The sequence below is a fragment of the Ornithodoros turicata genome, chromosome 7 (genome assembly GCF_037126465.1).
Source record: "Ornithodoros turicata isolate Travis chromosome 7, ASM3712646v1, whole genome shotgun sequence".
NCBI lineage: Eukaryota > Metazoa > Arthropoda > Arachnida > Ixodida > Argasidae > Ornithodoros > Ornithodoros turicata.
This window is the reverse complement of record NC_088207.1, coordinates 55,221,875-55,242,626: the sequence shown is the minus strand read 5'-3', so window position 1 is coordinate 55,242,626 and position 20,752 is coordinate 55,221,875. Positions and strand designations below refer to the sequence as shown.

Here is a 20,752-nt window from a genome sequence, read left to right as displayed (position 1 = left end):
TAGAAAATGAGCAACGTTAATATCGAAACTCATCCGTCCGGCTGTTGCATCCATAGGAATGGCAAATCAATAGAAATGACCTTCACCTCTGACGTCATGCATCTGTCGGGGTTTGCATGTCGCCAACTACGACACACACACAAAATAATAATCATCATCATTTCCCCCTCGATGCTGTAGCGGGTAGGCCCAAGCAGTTTGATTTAGTAATAATAATTTGAAACAATAGCTTAGTGAAATCAAACTACAGTGAAGTCAAACTATGCACCGTTTTCCAGCCAGTCTCATGCCCAGCGCTTTTGGAGCCAGCATAAGCCAGAGCGGAGGAGAGCGCATGGCCCGTGTGCTTTCCTCCTCTCTTCCTTGTGCGGGCAACTGTTTTAAAGGAGTACAGAGGACCATAAAAAAAAAACTCAGATTAAGACGTCGTTGTGTATGTGTCATTTTACCGAATAGCGCGAAAGGTTCTCATGTGTGCAATTTGTTTCCTCGAAAAAAAGTCACATAAACATGGCTCCGCGCGTTCACCCTTAACTTGCCTCTCCGGGTATAACAAGGAGAAGAAGGTATGATGCCACGTCACCGATGACGTCACAAGGAGAACTCGTTCTGGTTCGCCGGTCAGTGGGGGTCATTGCCTTGTCCCTTTGCCGCCGTAAATCAGGTTTGCCAGTTCTCCCGGAGAATTGGGGGGTAGAAGGAGCGGCCGAATCATGACCGAGCCAATGCTTTCTCAGAATCCTGAACAGCCGAGTAGCAGACGACAGCGGAGTTGCAGACAACATTTCTCTGAACCAATCAGCGAGCGTGATCCTTGTAGCGTCAGCGCAAGGTTCCAGGCAGAGCACAGGCTGGTACTGCTCTTCACCACCGTTGCGCACGGTCGCTTTTTGCGACGTACTTCAAATTCAATTTCTACGATAATTATGACTCTGTGGTGTGAATTACTTCGCACGGTGCATCTTACTGACCTACTTAACAGTTTTATAGGAAGAAAACAGGATGTTAAAAATGACTTCTGTGCTACTTTAAAGGTGTTCCCCAGCGAGTCGGCACTGGCGCTTTCAATATGGCGAGAAACAGTGTATGGACTATTAGACTAGACAGTGTATAGCTGTTGATAACTAGCGCGTAGTTCGAGCCAGAATCAAATCAAAGCGTTTGAGCTTAAAGTCTGAAAGGAGTGAGCTTTATTGTTTCGTTTGGATAATGCGTACGATTGTATAGATTGCATGTTCACATACACACACACTGACAATGTGGCACCACTCGCGAATTTCACAAACACCAACAAAATCATTCACCCGGAACAGTAAAATGCAGCGTCCTTCCGCATCAAAGACGCTCTTGTAATGAGCTCAAAGTCTGCAAATGTCTCTTCGAAACGTATCGCACCATCCACATCACTCTCTGCTTGCTGCATCACACTTGATCACATCTCGATGAACAGATGTCCTTTTCGAAGCAACACTTTCGAAGATGAAAGCCGTACAATGCGCGATTTGCATCGTTGTGGGCATTCATCGCTTAACTCATGGCGACTTTCCCCATTTTTTTCTTTCTTTCAATCAATCAATCAATCAATCATGGCGACTTCTGTTGAGAGAATAAGACGAGTTCAGAAAATCCCAGAGTGCTTAGCGTCGCTTTGAACTGTGGGAGTTTACTAATACGATCGAAACGGACGGCCTCCAAACTGTTCCGGTTTCTACCCTACCGGTCCACTGTCCACGACGTGTCAAGGTCAGCGAGAGCGAAATGTGAAGGATTACTCTTCGTTCCCCTCCGCTCAGTAAACACCCAGGATGCAATGCGTGCGCAAAGAGCACTGGGATTTTCTGAACTGTACGTCTCCACTATAGGTGTTCACAGGTCCCCCAAGGTCGCCATTTTCCCATGTATTTGTTCCTATCCCGATGCGTGCAATGCCAGAGGCCGCCCTTAGATACCCCATTGTTACCAGACGTTGGCTTGCGTTTGATTGTAGCGCGCTAAAGATCCAGTTGAAGCACAATCCAAGCCAGGCCAAGTCACCGAAGGAGAAATGGACGACTGCGCCTGCGGCGCCTCGTACGACAGGTACGCTATGCGATGCACGCAGCCGTGCACTAGATCCTTCCGATCGCTCAACACGTTTAAAAACGGGACCAAAAAGTGAAACACGACACAGAAAGTTGTTATACGCGTATTATTTGGACATATAAATACTAGATTCATTCGCAGAAACAACAAAAACATTTGGCCGCTAAACTTAGCGCGCTGAAGTGATCCGGAACGGCAACAGTGGGGTATCTAGTGGCGGCCTTCTTCGTTCCACGCTTTTCCGTGGTGAGTTTGGGGGACCTGGGTGTTCACGTCTCCAATGGAATACCTTCTGCAGGTGCGGACAGTCGCATTTCTTGGATTTGGATTGACCACACTCTGTATTCAGCGACGTAGCCGTTCCAGGGTTCCCCGGAATCGCGACCTATACCAGTATATTGTTGTTTCGTCAGCGCAGCAATAATTTTTGGCGCTACCTACAATACGAACGAGAAAAAGGAGGTCGCTGTATTCTTTAGCGCACTGCCAGACGCGTACATGCAGCAGACGAAGCACGGTGTCTGAGCTGCGACCGTACATGATGCGTATGGCGCAACGGCAAACCCGACCATAGGTTGCCATGGGCCTCGTGCAAAAACACGGTTGTTGCCTGCAAACGCGTTCGCTTCCTCTTGAAGTCACTGTATTCATTGGTGCGTATTTCTGCACACGGGCCGAGAGTAATGGCGACACGCTTTGCATTTCTTGCTCTGCATGTTCACAAAGGGAAAACGAAAAATGTGTAATGCGTCACTGCAACAATGAAGACCGTCGATTGACAATTTGTGTGACGTGATATGAAGCTTGCGTAAATAACGTTTCAGCTGCGTTTGAGATTTTGTTGTGTTCGTCATGCTCTTCCTCAATCTCAGTGTATATTCAAGTATATAGACGTTAGTAACTCACCAGCTCGCATGCTTGCTTACGGTTTTAATCCGTGTGTCACCTTGTGTCACTCACTAGCGCATCATTGCTAGAAATAAGTTCGTTGCCTGCGAAATACTGTAGCGGCATCGTGTCGTCTGCAACGGTTTCTTGGATTATAGTCTGAAACGTGCATGATATCAAATGTGTAGCTTAGGTGCGTAAAAGACCATTTCGTTCTCGACAACGGCAACAAGAAAAAGAAGAAGAAAAAAAAAAGAGAGAGAATTGTTTTTCCCGTTGGTGCGCGAATTGAACACTCATTGTATATGAGTGCATGAGCTCCAGCTGGACGCTCATGATGTTTAGGCTCTGTATTTGACATCGAGTGACGAACGAACACATTGCTATATTGCCCGAAATATAAGTGGAGTGTATTGTTGGTTGGGGTCCAACAGCATCCCAACATTGGAAATAAATACTCTTGGAACGGCCTTCGCTCCTGGCAACATCTCCTGGCTAACGTTTGATGCTTTTGCCTTTCGGTGTCGCGCAGGGAAAATCATGTTCCAAAAAGTTCTTCCGCGCTGCCTTCGTTTGCGTTCACCTTATGATCCGTTTGCGTATAAGGTACGCTAAATGCGCTCCCTATTACAACACATTGCTCCCTATTACTCCCTATTAGAACAGCTGCGGCTGAGGTGTTTGTTTGTTTTCCGCCTTTTCCCCATCTGACCTTTATTCGTTTCAACACGATCAGCACGAAGATGAGCACGTTTGGTTTAGAGCGCCGGGAGACTCGCATGTTTCCAGGTTGTATTCCCCCCCCTTTCCCTGTACGCCAACGAACTAGACAAAAGAAAAGTGGGAGCGGACAAAAGCTTACCGGACATAAGCCCACCGGACATAAGCCCACCGGACATAAGATCACCAGACATATGAGCTCACCAGGGGCGGACGAAAACTCACCAGAGAGACTGACCAAGGTTATAGGTCAAGAGAGCCTCTTACATATTTCACAATGTGCGGTGAGCTTTTGCCCGGCGAGCTTTTGTCCTGGAACCTGACAAAAGACAGAAACAAGTTTTGCGTCAGTTGCTCTCACGTCAAAAATTTGATTCCATTGCTGAGGCCCGACTAGGTAGCGTCTCCTGTGTATCCATCGTTGACATCACCGTCGTAACGTCCGACTGGTCTTTGGGCACTTTGTTTGGAAAGAGCAGATGCGAGCACAGCGCGCAACCGACGTCCCCTTCCTGCACGGTCGCCCCGGAAGACGCCAGCTGCGACGCTAACGCATTTTCCAGCTCGCGTTCCAAGCCGGACTTCTCGCTCGTTTCCATCGTCCGGATAATATCACTCTCACTCTGCGATCCAGCACGACACAGATCCACCGGAACGTACTGCGGGTTCTGACACCAGGTCATATCGTTGTTGGCTGGAATGGCGGAAAGGTGGCGAGCGTCCAGGCGCATGCGCGGAAATGAATTGTTCTTGTGGAGCACCCGCGGACCGTTGTGAGGGTAGCTCGTGACGTACGAGCGCACGGAACCCTGGGAACTGGAGTTGCGGTAGACGCTGCTGCCGTGTTGGATCCGTTTGCCGTCCGCTTTACCGGGTGGGGTGCAGCAGAAACAGGCGTAGCAAGCGGTCAGAAGACAGCACAGCGTGGGTGGGCCGAGACAAAGTTTCTCGCGGAAGGCGACACGGAAGCGGTTTGACATTATGCTGTACAGGATTGGGTTGATGGTCGAGTTGAAGTAGAAGAAGCAACCTACGGGAAAACATATGTCTCGGATGAATGCCAGCGCCATCGAGTGAAACGTTGTATACCGATTATGGGCAGTGGACAACAACTCGGAAACAGAACCATCATTATACCACGAAGACACAGACCAGAGGGATAGTAAGGAGGTAACAATAATGAAGATACAAAGTAGGGAGTCCCTAAAAAAACTTTAATTACGAGCTTTCGCGCAGGGTTGCGCTTCATCAGGTACAAAACAAGCAAACGTTGAGAAATATGTCGTGAACAAGTGAGAAAGGGAACGCGACATGGTCATATGTACATTCTTGTACATTCGACCATGTCGCGTTCACTAGTTCACACTTTCTCACTCGTCCACTATATATCTTAATACATATCTATTTCTCAACGTTCGCTCATTATATACCCGATGAAGCGCAGATCCTGCGCGAAAGCTTGTAATTCGAGTTTCCAGGTTCTCCATGCTTTGTATCTTCATTTTTTGTTACTTCATTATCACTGCTTAAGCCAAGTATCTTATTAAAAGCACTTCCGCCATAGCTGTTCCCTGAGCATGGTGCGTGATATGCGCAAATATTTTCTTATTTTCTGCCACATCTCTTATTTTTCTCGTCGTGTACTAATGTACATTTTTATAATCATTGATTGGGCCGTTATTGCATTCTATATATCTACAAGGCAAGTTCAAGCTCGCGCATGGCTTCGCTACCTGGGCATTGTAACAAACATTTTGACGTGAAGCATTTCTCCTCGTAAATCAGTGTCGAAGCCATAATTCCGTTTTTTAATCAACCATTCAGGCGGTCCCTCGAGTTTACAGCCAATGTAGCATGCGCAAAAGCCGAAATAAATTAAAATTTAAATAAGGATAAATGGAGTACGTGTGAGAAAAAAATCGGTGTACATTGCGATGTCTTGTTGAGGATACGAAACCCATACACGCTAAGAAAGAAAGGAGTAAAACGGGGAGTAATTGTAGCTTCTACTCCCCTAGTCTGCCCCCCCCCCAATTACTCCCCATTTTAGTCCCCTAACACGACATTTAGTCCCGACGTTTACTCCCCAAGACTGCAAATTGTCACTGAACTTCGCGAATGGTCTCCTGAATGCAACAGTCTACGTCAATATGTGCCCTTGGTCAATTTGATGGCATAAGGCTGTATAACTCAGCCAACTTAGCAGTTTTCCACCCACTCAGAGTAAGAAACAGTTAGTGCTGCTTTCTTCGCAAATTGTGCCTTATATATGTCGCAAGATTTTATATCACTCGATATATCACGGTTGACGGTTTGCTTCAAAGTATTTTCATGCATGCACACGAATTATGTACTTGGGACTCCTACAACAGCGCGTGAAATGCAGTCTCCACTCTGTGACATTCATTTACTCCCGTGCATTTACTCCCGAAAGGGACTGTTTTTTTTTTCTGGCAATGCATTTAGTCCCCAAAAGGAGTAAAAGTACTCCTTTTTTTCTTAGAGTGTATATGTAGCTGTTGAATATGTCAACAAAGAAGAAAATGATAAAAGTCGCCCATCATATACGACGGAATAACGTTCACTCTTATCACAATCAACGGCCCATCTACATCCTTCCACTCTGTCCCGTCCTATCTTCTAAAATGTCCTATCGTCATCACCATCGACAACATTTCCAGGCACCCTCGGTCCGTCTTAACAGCGGACTTGACGTAACGAAGCAGAGCCGGTTTGCGCCAGGGCAGGGTAAACGTGAAGCGCCCCCCCCCCCCCCCTACACTTTCCCTCACTGCCGTCAGAAGCTCTGTAAACAAAGGAAAGAAAACGCTTATTTGCTCTGCCGAGACCGTAAATTCAAATTCTCTTCATTCTCGTTTTATACTCACAAACCAACCTAGCAGGGCCTGCCGTTCGACGCCCCCCCCCCCCCCCCCCAATCGCTACGGCTCTGTAACGAAGGCCTCCGCGATCAAACACCTCCAAGTCCTGCAGGCGTTTGTTCGTTCTGTTTTTAACGGCCACAAAGTTTTTGCGGATTTAGCAGTCTGGCCACCTCTGGCTTTTGGTTCCTTTGCTGTCTCTCGTTCCTCGGTCTTCTAATTCCTTCTAATTTCGTCTTCTAATTACGAGAAGTGAAAGTGCTCTTCGTGAGCCCTCCATTTTATTACTTTTTCTTCTACCTACCCATAAGCCAAGCCTCGCGCTTTTTTGGTTCTCACGAGGAAGGGGAAGTACATTAATGAAAATAATTTCAATATCAAAAAAGATTACCTGCGAGTGAAAATAGATTCTGATTGACTGTCCTAAGGCTGTCCGTCCACTTGCCGTAGAGGGAGACGTAGAGGAAGAGAAGTCTCTGAGCGTGGAACGGAGCCCAACAGATAAAGAAGGCGATCACCACGGCCGCTGCACAAGAAACACGCTTTCATCATCAACATAGCATGCACATTTCTGTGAGATATGTGACCTGGAACTTTTATGGAAACGCTGCCAGAGAAATTAGTGGGTGACTGCCTTTTCTACAGCTTTTCACTGCCACACTGGAACATGTAAAGACATTCGTGTGAATGTGACTCATTCGTGTTGTTCCGTCATGAAATTGCGTATACGTATATACTCTCGACGGCAGATTTGCAGTAAAAAAGAGTAACGTCCACTGTGGTAAATTCACTTACTAGTAAGTGCTTGCTAAAGTTGTGTTGGAAGGGAAAGTGGCACAGAAATGGCTGACACTCCTTTTTCTTTTTTTTTTTTGACGGACAAAACTGACCGTTTTTCGCGTCAAACAGAGCATCTGCTCTTTTCTGATTGAATGCTTAGAAGTCTATATCCAGTGTGTTCCAACGTGCACGCTGGTTTTTGTACTTGTACACTCCGAAACTAAGATATTTGGAACCGAGTGTTATCAAAGTGTTCCTGTGATGCTGATCTCGCATCAATGGATTCTGTGCGACATAAAGCTAGAGTCGATACCTATCCAGTTTCAGTCCTATTTCGGTGGCGTCCCGATAGCGTTCTGTGAGGTACCGTAAGTCAGCAGACAGAGAGGGTTGCTTGTAAACGTAGCTCAACAAGTTATATATAGGGCATGACTTTTTCGGGTTTTATTTTTGGCCAAATTCGGGGGGTAAATATCGGGTGATATTTTTCATTCGAAAATTCGGGTGCATTCGGGTTAAATCCCGTTACGGCATATTCTGTCGTCAGGAATTCGGGTGTATTCGGGTGATTTTTTTTTGTTTAATAAAAATTTGTCTTAACATGGAACTAATGTTTAGCAATGTTATCAAAGTTTATTTTAATGCACGCTTATGAGTGTGCCACGCGACCCGGATGTTTTCGGGTAGATTCGGGTTAAACCCGAATTTTACAGATTTCGTTCGGGGGGGTAAATATCGGGCGGATACGGGTTTAACCCTAAAAAGTCAGGCCCTAGTTATATACATGTGACAAGAAACGCTAAATAATTTTGATTTGCCAGTAAAAATACGGTAAAAGAGCTCGGGGCGACGTCTGGTGGGAAATAATCTTTTGAAGCCCAAGGGAGATTTTTCGTGCCTTACCCAGCATGCGGACGACGATCCGTCGGCTCTGCACCTTGGACCGGTCCGCGTCCGCTCGGCAAGACGCCGTGTCAGAACGTGGCACTGTCTGATGAAGGGTGACCGCGATGCGTACGTACAGAACGATTATCAACGTCATGGGCACCACGAAGAAAAGAAAAGTGGAGCAGAGCATTAGTGTTTCCCAGCTGCGATCTGGGTCCGTGAACGGGAACCCGCACCAGGCGGATCGGAGAATGGGACGACCACTACGATCCTGGAGGTAGTTGACGCGTGTGAAGATGCCATACGGTGTGGCCCCTACTAGGGATAGTACCTGCGAGTCAATTCATCAATTCATTATTGTACACAGAGTAAAACGAGAAAGATTACTAGCGATACAGGAGTGAAACATGCGAGCAAACAGTACAAAGTACAAACAAAGTGCAAACAAAGTACAAACAAAGTACAAACGAAGTACATACAGTATCAAAGAAAGGGCTATACTGTGAGCCAATTTTTCGTTTTTCATTAACATTTTTTTTTTCAAGAAGAATACGTGCTATCTCCGTTTAAAGGAGTTGTGACGTTTTCATATTTGCCCCTGTGGCCTGGAATTCCGTTTTGGACACGGATCTTGACATTTGATGAGGAATTTTGTAAAACACAACCGTATATAGGGTTGTATACGCTTCATCACTTGCTCAAGTACTCTAATTTCAGTCACTATTTAATTACGCATTTGAAGTAGCCTTCGCAATACCTGAAACTGCTATGTATACTGAATGATATGACATACCCATATGATGCAGATATTTCGTATGGCCCTGGAGATCTTGGATCTTGCCTGCTGCATTCGCATTGGATGACAGATGGCGATGTAGCGCTCCGTGCTGAAGGTGACGATGGTCAGAATTGAGGTGTAGGCCGTAGCCTCGTTTACAATGGCTCTCAGTTCGCAGACGGCGGTGCCCAAGCCCCAGGGGTACTGTTGCCACAAGGTATATAACTCTAATGGCATACCTGCGAAGGAGAAAAATACCTCCAGTCATCTTAGAGTTCAAGGGATGTCACCAGTAGCTACGGTATTTCGCTCGATGGTGCAGACCTCCCGAGTGCTGACAGAATGACACACAAAAAAAAAAAAAAAACCCACAAAGGTAGCAGACATGGGTGTCACAGCTCCCTAAGGGGGCCTTCAAACAACCCCCATAACCAGGGCCTGCGTGTACTTTTCGCCTCCCTGGGGACAAGTGGGAAATTTCCCCTCCCCCACGGTATGTTCTTGATTTTCTTTCTTGCTTCTGTTGTCCCAAAGCGGGGGCGCCCCTTCCAGGTGGGCTCAAGCGGCAATTACCCCCCCCCCCCCCCGCCCCTTCGTAGACGCTGGCACTGCCCACGACATTAAAATCCCTACCGTTCGCGTTCCCAAACATTACAAACCTCTTGAGAGAGCCGTCTCTTCGCCTAACATGTACAATGTCTATCATTCGGATCATCGGTGACTAACTTGACACCAGTGCCACATGGTAGAAACTCAGAAGCACGGCCAATGCTGCTAGGTTGCGGAAAGCCACTCGATGGCTTTTTCGCAAACTAAACTATAACTTCTAAACTACGCACTTACTACTACTTACTTCTACTGCGAAATTACTATTACCAAACTTCGAAACACTCGCATTTTTATAGTCGACTAGAACGACTTCGGTGCGTGGCCTCTCGTCGAATAAGACGCGGGGCTGCCTCACGCTTCCATTTTATGTCAGTCTATCTGAATGCACGAATGAAAATGTGGAAAGAAAATAATAATGAGATTTCAAGTCTGGAATGCCATCTGAAGAGCGCGGGAGAAATGTCAATAACCCAGCTTAGTGGGCGACCAGAGAAGACGGAAGAGTAGTTGAATACGGAAAAATGTGTTTTCTTTCTTTCGTTTTCGCTTGTTTTTAAAGGTCGTCCAGACTATTTCGCCATCTATCGCAAGAAAATCGAAGTGTAAATGGATGGGACTACTGGCGCTGTATAAAAGTACACGCAGCATATATAATTCGTTGACGTGACTTGCGAGGTGTCTCTGCCAGTAAAATAACTGTTTCAAGTTCTGCTTAATTTCTTCCCAGTTAATGGGGATATTTAAGGAGTACAACGTGTCATGCTCGCACATTCGAAAAAGGAATAAGTATTTCCTTAAATCCCCGTATCACGCGTTTTCTTCACGTCCAGTCGCACCTACACTGTAAACTGAAAAACACCCTTATGGGTGTAAATCGCTTGTCCTATAATTGACTCCTCTTTTTACACCGTATGGTCTGGAACACCCTTTTTAGAGGGCGTATCCCGTGTAAAACGCCCTCTGAAAGGGTGCTTTTCCTTGAATATGACGTCTTTTGCACCCTTTATACACCTTTTTAGGAGGGTGTTTAACGATCTTACACCCTTCTAAAAGGGTGTTTAAAGGGTGCAAAAGAGGACATTTTCAAAGAAAAGCGCCCTTAACCAGGGGTGATTTACACGGAATACACCCTCTAAAAAGGGTATTCCAGACCATGTACGGTGTAAAAAGAGGTGTCAGTTATAGGACAAGCCATTTACACCCATAAGGGTGTTTTCCAGTTTACAGTGTAGCCGTGTTGGGACCGCATTCATTGTGGGTCGTTCGACACATACGATGCAAATTATCCTCCTGGGTGTTCATATGGCCCCATCGAATGGCCGTTTTCTTTGCTGCTAGCGGAAGAATCCCAAATGGAAACCAAGACGCTAAACATTTGAACCAGAAAGCTTTATAAACTCACTCCTGCTTAGAAAAGCCGGTTCTTGCCTCTCTCTTTCTCTCTCTTTTATCCAGCAATATAATCCGAGCGGATTATTAACAATGATTAAGGGAACGTAGTCTTTGCCTTTGCATTGATTTAACCTGGGATTATTTTCTGTTATACAGTTGTATGATTGGCTCACACATATTCTTCGCGTTGGTACACTGTAAACTGAAAAACACCCTTATGGGTGTAAATGGCTTGTCCTATAACTGACACCTCTTTTTACACCATATGGTCTTAGAACACCCTTTCCAGAGGGTGTATTCTGTGTAAGACACCCTTTGAAAGGGTGCTTTTCCTTGAAAATGCCTTCTTTTGCAAGGAAAAGCACCCTTTCAAAGGGTGTCTTACACAGAATACACCCTCGGAAAAGGGTGTTCTAAGACCATATGGTGTAAAAAGAGGTGTCAGTTATAGGACAAGCCATTTACACCGGAACGGATATTAGATTGGTGACTGCATTGATCTGCTGTAAAGATCTTATCGGCAGTGGTATTTGCTTGGGTGATAGTGGGTCGCGTTATCACGGAAACTTGTCGTGTTTGCCGTAAGGGTTCACCTTAGGTTTGTTTGTCTATTTCATATGCGTCTCTTCATTTGCACGGGATAGGTTGAAAGTTCGACCCGTCTCTGTCTTTTGTTTCTTCGATGTCGCGTTTTGCCAGCTATGTAGTGCCAACTGACCCCATATATTTGTCATAAACGGCTCTTGGTTCATGTTACGCGAACTGAAAAATGCAACTGGTCGTTACTCAACGACAAAGTACAGAAAACAGGACAACAAGCGCGTCAAAGAGCTTTCATGTTCAGGCTCTTCTTCAAGAATATGTCTTCATTACCACGTGAGTAAGTGTGATTTTAAAGCTCGATGTGGCATGGGGCATGTAAGAGTTCATCGTGTCTACAAAATTATTCAAAAAAATGAGTTATTAAGGACGGCATAGATCCCGCCTGTTCTCGCCAGTTTTGCCAGATCTCGCAAGTTCACGTGGCGCCTCTCGGGCGCCAGGAATTTGCCAGCTAGCACTTTTTCCGCCAGGTCTCGAAACGATCGAGCAGCGGGTTGGCCAACTATATCCGATGTCGTCACATCCGCACTACAACGGTGGCGAATGCCCTCATTGGCCCACACGTCGAAGTTCACGTGGTTTAGCAGACGACGGAACCCGAAGACGGGCGACCGCGGTGCCCCTAGCGTGATCCAAGTAACTAAAACCGCTAGATTCCTGTCACTCAAGTTCGCGTCACAAAGGTCACGTGATCCAGCTCGGTCGCCGACCTAGCAATTTCCCGAACGCTATAGGCCGTGTTGCCATGAAATTACCACCCGAATTCGCCAATAGTTTGTGCGTAGTACTGGGGATATGAATTTTCTGGCTTCCCTAATAATAACCTAATGACACTACTGCGGTGGAACCTTACCTGCAAGGCTCGGCTTGTTGTGTTTAACCAGTGTGCGAATATGAATCCCAAGTTTGAGCAGAAACATATTTTCGGCAGTGAGGATTCTTGCATTGGAAAAAAAATGTACTGAAGTAAAGATTGGGTGCGGAAGTCAGAATTTGTTATACGAAGCGCACCGCTCGTCGCTGTTGAAGTTTGAATGTTTCCCTAATATGCGTATAGCGTGATCTTCGTATCGCTACCGCGACACCGGAGTGCCTCCCTCCCCCATTTCTTCACAGGTCATACTTCTTGCTTTTATTCATTGTCACTTGTACGCCCAGCGCGTAGCTGTGCGGTGCTATAGTCAGTGACAACATAAGTCATACACACTTGACCCCGCCCCCACACAAGAATCGCTCCGCGCGCGCGCGAATGTAGTGCGGCGCGGCCAAGTGCATGCGGGAACTGGGGAGAGAGAGAGAGCCGGCACTACATCACGAAGCGGGGACGTCGTGCAAAGACTGGTAGTCAATCGTAGGAGCCTTCCACGGATGAGTGGGAGGTCCCAACTGTCGGTCACTGACCATAGGTGACCGAGGTCCCTTCAATCTTTTCCGTGACGTTTGCCGTTCGTATTTTGTGCAACGAAGCTAGAGATGCAAAATTTCTGGAAATTTTCAATAGCTCGAAAGAAAACGTTTCTTTGGGTTTTGTTTTCCGAAAAATTGGAAAAAATGGAAACAAACGCGGTTACTGCTGAGTCGAAGCATTGCCGGCCAAGCCACAGCATACAATGAGCTAGAAACTTTAGTAGTGTTCATTCTCTAGGCATAAATGCAGAGCATCCCATGAGACTGCTGTCTAGTCAGCGATAGCTAATTGGAACAACCCGTCCACTCCGACCAGAAGTTCGACATTATGTGAACGCGATGGCGATCGCTTGGAGCAGCCAGACGGAGCTCTAAGTTGGTGGTTGTTGGCGGATTAGAGGCACCCAAGGCACTGTTGGCGGGTTCGAACGCATCGAAGGCACGAAAATTTACATTTTTTGAATTTTGTCGCCTGGAAATTTTGGGCAATTTTTCCGGAGACGAGGAAAAAAAACCGAAAAAGAAACTTTTTTTTTTTTCAAAATTTCCGGGTTTTTTTTTTCGGGGCTTCGCTTCTCTAAACGAAGCAGTACGTAGCGTCCCGCTGGTTGGTTCTAGCCAAGGCCGTGATGAAGACTGCGGGGCGGTGGCTTCGAATCCTTGCTATCTGAGGTCTTCCCACGGCTTTCCAAAGACTTTCCACACGAATGTCGACATAGTTCCCTCTGAAGTCGGCCCAGGACGTGTACTAATCCCCCCCGTCCCCAACTCCTTCCTGCTGTCCTCTCTCCATCTGTCTGCACATGTACGCCGCTCATAGCCATAGTTGCTTCGCGGCGCTAACACTGAATCGAAAAAAAAAAGAGAGAGAGAAGCAGTACGGTGTTGTCTCTCGCACGTCGCAAGAGGTGCATGACTCATCTTCACCTCAGCCTGTGAGGTATATAGAGGACTTAGTTTGCCTTGGCGCTTCAAGTTCTCAGAGACGTTTCTTCTCCCAGTGAAGCCCCTCGAGATGCAGAGAGACGGAGCCCTTTTTCTGAGACGCTCTTTCGTCGGGATGAAAGCGCCATATACGATGGGGCTTCGCCAGCTTGAATGGCAGGTAGTGTACTGAGGAAACTTTGTGGCTTGCTGATGATCTTCGTAGTTGGTGGATATTCTCTGTAGAGTGGCTCTTGAATCCGACGTGACTACCACAGGCCCAGGCGCGTTGCTACGCCATCAAAATTGCGTTGTCTATAGTTCAGGGACGCACGCTTGCAGGTGTGTCGAGCAAAGTAAAGAGAGAGAGAGAGACGGAAAGGGAGCAATCCTACGAAGCCCCGTTTCGGTATCGTTCCTTTCAGACACCATCGCGTTATTGCAACACCTGCTAGATAGCAGAAGGTCTGCGGCTACGTCACGCACACGTCACGCGCAGATGCCTGCGTGCTCTTTGCGAGCTGCTTCGAGCTTTTCTCTTGTACGCTCTTTCATTGACGTCATTGCAGTATCGACAGTTCTAACAGCAACCCAAGCAGCAAAATGTACTGAAGGTTGAGTGCAATAGGGGTGGACGGGTAGGTGTAGGGCCTTGAACAGACTCGAGAAACTAAAGAACATTGATAAGACACATACCGTCCACCCCTATTGCACTCGACTTTCAGTACATTGTGCTGCTTGGGAAACCTCCCTGTGTGACGTAGTGCGCAGGCCTTTTCTGCTGTCTAGGAGGTGTTTGTTGACGTCGTGAGCCTGATTGCTTTGGTTATCCGATCAAAAGATTCCTGCTACTGTGCCTAAGTCTCTCTTTCTTTGTTCGCCGTGATTACGATGAGCTAACCGAAAGCGTTAACTATATAGCTACAGTTACAAGCTACTTTTATATAAAAAGTAACTACTTACTGCAAAAAAAAAGAAAAGAAAATAAAACATGTTACAGTTACTTATGAGTTGCAACTTAGTTACTACCCAGGATTGGTGAGCAGATGTCGGCACTTGTGACTCCTGCTCATTCATGCTCACTCATCTTTAGCGCAGCTTCGTGTTTGCTCACTCACTCCTTGTTCAGTTCACCGTTTGCTTACTCATACTCACTTACTCTCCGCTGAATTCTCGGTTGGCTCACTCATGCTCAACTCATTCGTCACATTGAGCATGAGTGAGCATGAGTTAACATGCTCTTGAGTGTGAATTTTGCCAAGTACGCCCCACCACGTTCCGCCGTGTACCAGCTGCGCAGGCGCTGTCGCCATGACACTTCCCTACGCCCATGTTCCTCTTCTATCATTGTAACTGCATGTTCGGCACACGGATGATAATTTAATGATTCATCATGATGATTAGGATGATAGTGGATCCACTTGGTGGTCCAACTGATGTACTGCAGCGCCCGCGATAATCCTGAGATTTTCGTTACCGCTCACTACAGCTCTCCGTTTGCTCACTCATAATCACTCACTCCCCGCCCATTTGCTCATTCATGCTCAACTCATTCACCACATGGAACGTGAATGAGCATGCTCATGAGTGATTTTTGCCAAGGTATGCTGGAGAGTGTATCGTGAGTGATCGTCTGGAGACGTAAAACGCTGTTGTCTTCAGAGATTAACATCCCGTGTCTCACGGCGTAATGAAAAAAAAAAAAAAAAGAGTTCCGTCAACAACAACAACAAATAAGGAATGATGGTGTAGCGGTGGTGTGGTGTGTAGTGATGCTGTGAAGTGAAATATAAACCGACATGCAATGTAGGGGCAGCGCAATAGATGCGCACTCCTAAGGCGGGGGGGGGGGGGTAATGGCAGGAGGGGCTCGCCATTGTTGGCCACACAGAAGTGGGCGTCGCAATCCTAAAACAGCACTTCACCACATAGCACGGTGAAGTTGCAACCATTGCAGGGATTTTGTCACACCTGACTTGTGAAAAGCACGGGGCTTTCTTGTGACAATTAGCGTAACCGCATAGGTGTCACAAAAAGGCGCACGCTTCCCGTTTTGAACAAATCAGTGGAGCGAACGATGTGATTCGGGATGACGGTTGGCTAGGAGCGTGCTATGCGGTGAAGTCCTGTTTAGGAGCAGAAGCGGAAAGTTGTCCCTTCCTGAAATAGTCTCACACAACATCAATCTATCAGGAATCCAGCGCTAGTGCGCGCGCGTGTGTTTCCGAAGGAACAGGGGCGCAATTACAGCGTAACCCAGACGCTGTAGGGTCCACCCCTGCATCTCAAGGACCATTGGCGCTTCTTTCATGTGCTTCTTCCTTTTGTGCGACGTATAGCGTTGCGCAACCAGACGACGGGAGTTCGAGTTGGACTTGCACATAACTTCATTTTCATATTTCACATCTCATGCTTCTCGTGTAATGGGGTAGGGTACTGCTCTCAAGCGGTGAATCACCCCAGGCCATAGTCATGATTTAGTTGTTGTTGTTGTTGTTTACAGCGTAACCAAGAAACGGGGCTTGACTGAAACGAAGGCAGAGGGTTTTAGAACGGGTTTCCCTGGCAACGGCAATTCAAACTGAAGCTCTTGCAACACCGTCAAGCGGTAGCCGCAATGTTCCCCTTGCGATCAAAATACAACTTTGTACCAAATATCGTTGCTGAAATTATGTTACACGACACCATGTTCTTGTTTTTTTTTTCTTTTTCTTTCAACATATCTCGCTCGAGGGCGATGCAAGTTCACATTAGAGCGAGTTTGGGTAGGTATACCTAGAGATGCAAAATTTCCGGAAATTTTGAATCGCTCGAAAAAACCCGGTCCGTTTCGGTTTTTTTTTCCCGAAAAATTTGATAAAATGGAAACAAACGCGGTTACTGCTGAGTCGAAGCGTTACCGGCCAAGCCACAGCATACAATGAGCTAGAAACTTTAGTAGTGTTCACCCTCTAGGCATAAATTTAGAGCAGAGCATCCCATGAGTCTGCTGTCTACTCAGCGAGAGGTAATTAGAACAACCCGTCCTCTCAACCTAGAACTCCGACATTATGTGAACGCGATGGCGATCGCTTGGAGCAGCCAGACGGAGCTCTAAGTTGGTGGTTGTTGGCGGATTAGAGGCACCTAAGGCACTGTTGGCGGGTGGGACCGCATCGAAGGCACGAAAATTTACATTTTTGAATTTTGTCGCCTGGAAATTTGGGCTATTTTTCTGGAGACGAGGAAAAAAACCGAAAAGAAACAGTTTTTTTCCCCAAAAATTTCCGTTTTTTTTTTTTCGGGGCTTCGCATCTCTAGGTATACCCACGCTATTTTCGAAAAAGAGGTTTAGAATAGGGCAACCCAATGGCTCTGGGGTCCCAAACAAAGAAGGGGTCGTCACGGCACATTGCGCGCAACACATTTCGGGTTCTTGGCATGAGCGATGCTTGACGATGCTTATTTCTTTGAGGCACCAGAGCGTGATTGGGTTACTCTGTCCTCACTTACTCTGTCCTCTCTTCTTCCTGACGCTCCGTCCTTCCATGAAAACTTTCGCCTTGTGGCTAATCGGATTACGTAGTTAATCCTAGGCGTTTGATCCGAACGCTGTCGAATTTTAATTCGCACTGTTAGCAAGCAGGTGGAGTCGCAAACTGGCTTCCCATTCACGTGTGCGCTCTAAAGCGAGCTTCCCCGCAGGATAGCGGCGCAATGCGGAGAAGGCGTTTATCTAAACCTTTTACGTTTGGAGCGTCATATTCATGAATAATTAAAAGGGGGTACTGAAGTGAAAAAGTTATCCTCGCAGAATGAAAGATTAACGGGTGAATTATTAGCCCGCGGTAACAGCGGGTAAGGAATAAATTATTCGGCTTTCTTTTTCTTTTTTTAAATCTTTTTTGTTACTTCTCGATTGTGATGTCATGGCGACAACGTTTAAAAGAGCTTTAACTTTCCGTTTCCTTTCTTTCTTTTTTTCTTTTTTGCTCTGCGCAAGAAGCACGAGACAACGCATACATTCTTGCTGACTCGTTTATCATAGAAGCGAAAATAAAAGGTAAAGTAACACTAGTAAACAAAATACAGAAGCCGACACTGAAGATTTTTGTTTAAGTTTAATTTGTACAAGCTTTCGCGTGGAGGTCCACGCTTCCTCAGGTACAAAGGTACCAGGTACCTTTGTACCTTTGTACCTTTCAGGTACCTTTGTACCTGAGGAAGCGTGGACCTCCACGCGAAAGCTTGTACAAATTAAACTTAAACAAAAATCTTCTTTCACCTTTGTACCTTCACCTGTACCTTTGTACCTTCACCTTTGTACCTTTCAGGTACCTTTGTACCTTTCAGGTACCTTTGTACCTGAGGAAGCGTGGACTTCCACGCGAAAGCTTGTACAAATTAAACTTAAACAAAAATCTTCAGTGTCGGCTTCTGTATTTTGTTTATGTGATCTACAGGACTTGACTCCCCTCTTCGTATACGCATCTAACACTAGTAACATGAAAGAACTGATGTTCTGGTAAAACGCGGTAGTTCGTTGCTCCTGAGAGGGGCTTGCGCCAGAGCCTTGACTTCGCCTTTGATGACGACGACGACCCAAGTCCCATTAGCGCTGTGCAGCAACTCCTCAGTTCCATTTCTATACGAGTTCTATAGAAGAGCGGGGGTTGAGAGGACTCAAGGTTGATGGCCACCATCCCCTCTACGCTATACAAATAATACTTCCATTAGTTTTTGTTCGCGTTTTCGTTATCAGTTTACTCGTTACTTCTATTATTCATACTTTCTGCGGCTCATTTATTCTTTTACAAATACTTGGAGAGAAAGAGAAAGACAGGTAATTTCTAATTGAAGATAGTTTTAATGCACGTTGTTAGACGCATTTCGGGGTAATATGACGCGAGGGGATTTATTTGCAGAAAAAAAAGAAAAAGAAAGGGGAATGAATAATTAAAAGGGGCACTGAAGTGAAAAAGTTATCCTCGCAGAATGAAAGATTAACGGGTGAATTAATAGTTCGCGGTAACAGCAGGTAAGGAATAAATTACTCGGCTTTCTTTTTCTTTTTTTTTTTACTTCTCGATTGTGATGTCATGGAGACAACGTTTAAAAGAGCTTTAACTTCCCGTTTCGTTTCTTTCTTTGTTCTTTTTTGCTCTGTGCAAGAAGCACGAGACAACGTATACATCCTTGCTGACTCGTTTGTGACGGGCTTTTCTCATTCTTCTTCGTTTGAACGAAAAATTATTCGAATCAGCTCCACGCACCATAAACGCTTCGAAATAGGGATTTCGCTGCATAGAGAGAGAAAAAAAAGGGAAAGGGAAAGGAACGAAACGGGGAATAGCGCGCATTCCTATTTCGAATCTGTCGTGCAGGCCGTCACGCTACGCTTAGTAGGGAATTTGACGCACGTAGAAGACCGGTTTTAGGGCCGAGCGCTGCTCCCACCATTATGATAATTCCTTTTATCTCTAACGCTCGTAAGCATTTCTAGCTTCGCAATTACGCGCTAGCTGTACGCTTTTTAGCGTATGTTCTTTACGTTTCTGCAAAGTTTGAAGAAGAGCTTTTCTCTTGCTGGGGTTTTGTCAGCTTCGGGTAGCGGCCGTGGTGGTGGTGGTGGTGGTGATGTATAACTGCTTGACGTATCACTCTTAAAACACTGTCGCAGGGGGGAACAGATTGGTTCGACAGCTGTTTCCCACCCCGGCATACACAGGCAATGAAAACGGGAGCGCTCCTATACTTGAGCGTCGAAATATGACCACCAGAGCACCTTATTTCCAGGCCCTTTCCTCGCGCTATAACTGCCTCAATTTTTGTTCTGCAAACGGTAACGTTACCAGGGACCCCAAGGGATCCGATGTTCTCATTGGGTCAGTCTTCTATATCGCTGATAATTAAAAAAGTTAATTAACGAAAGTTAATTAATGCATCCTCACAGAAGCTTGCCTGAGCCATCTAAAGGTGGGGCTTTCAGGCGTAGAGTACATCACCATTGGTTAAATCTGGGAAAAAGTGATTTTTCTATTTTTAGAAATTACTTCTATAGTTACGGTGGACACCCTGTATAGTACTGTATAGTATCGCGCGCGAGCGTTATCGTTATTTTGTGCGTTTACGCGCTTGGAAGGTCACGTGACTGCACATTCGAATTCTACACTACACATGACCGAATTCTGGAGGGGAAAGTCGGGTGCTATTTTTAAATATGTAATTCGGAGTGATATTGGGTGTTTCTGATACATTCGGATGTTATCGGGTTATTATATTTTGCTTTCTGTCCAGCAAGCCACCCGCGGTTATAAAGTGCATATACGTAGCTAAGGTACAGACCTCGTGATTTATAGGTATATATTATAGGTATTATAGCTGAAATGAAAATTGAAACACAGACTACGAAGGTACGGGAAGTAAGAAAAAAGGGATAATTACATTTAAGATACTTGGAATGCTAAAAGGGTTGTCTACGTTACGGCGGAAGCTCCGCCTTCGTCAGGACAAAAATATGTCAGTGATGTATTGTATGTATTGTATGTATGTGATGTATTGTATTGATGTATGTATGTCAGTTATAGGTATTATATATATTATATAGGTATAGATTTATATATATATATATCCTTCGCATACTTATTGGCGCACTCGAATAACATTCGCATAAACTGCCAGTGAATGCTGCACGTGGTACAAACTGACACGTGAGTGGAATTGGGGGAGAAATCAGATTTATATCCCGACCTGAACTGATTCGGGAGGGAATAATCGGGGGGAATCGGGTTTAACCCGGAAAAGTCAGACCCTATATATA

At 45.9% G+C, this 20,752-nt stretch overlaps 1 protein-coding gene across 1 annotated transcript in view; it reads right to left on the bottom strand.

Annotated features, from left to right (window-relative positions):
* Nucleotides 1–1,175: 1,175 nt before the first annotated feature.
* LOC135401617 (neuromedin-U receptor 2-like) overlaps nucleotides 1,176–20,752 on the bottom strand; it is a 47,243-nt gene continuing 27,666 nt past the window's right edge. The window contains exons 2-5 of the mRNA XM_064634122.1: nucleotides 9,034–9,257; nucleotides 8,256–8,571; nucleotides 6,964–7,098; nucleotides 1,176–4,720 (exon numbers count right to left, since the gene is read on the bottom strand). Coding sequence (XP_064490192.1) covers nucleotides 4,053–4,720; nucleotides 6,964–7,098; nucleotides 8,256–8,571; nucleotides 9,034–9,257 — 1,343 coding nt within the window. The 3' untranslated portion in view covers nucleotides 1,176–4,052. The remainder of the gene's footprint in view (nucleotides 4,721–6,963; nucleotides 7,099–8,255; nucleotides 8,572–9,033; nucleotides 9,258–20,752) is intronic.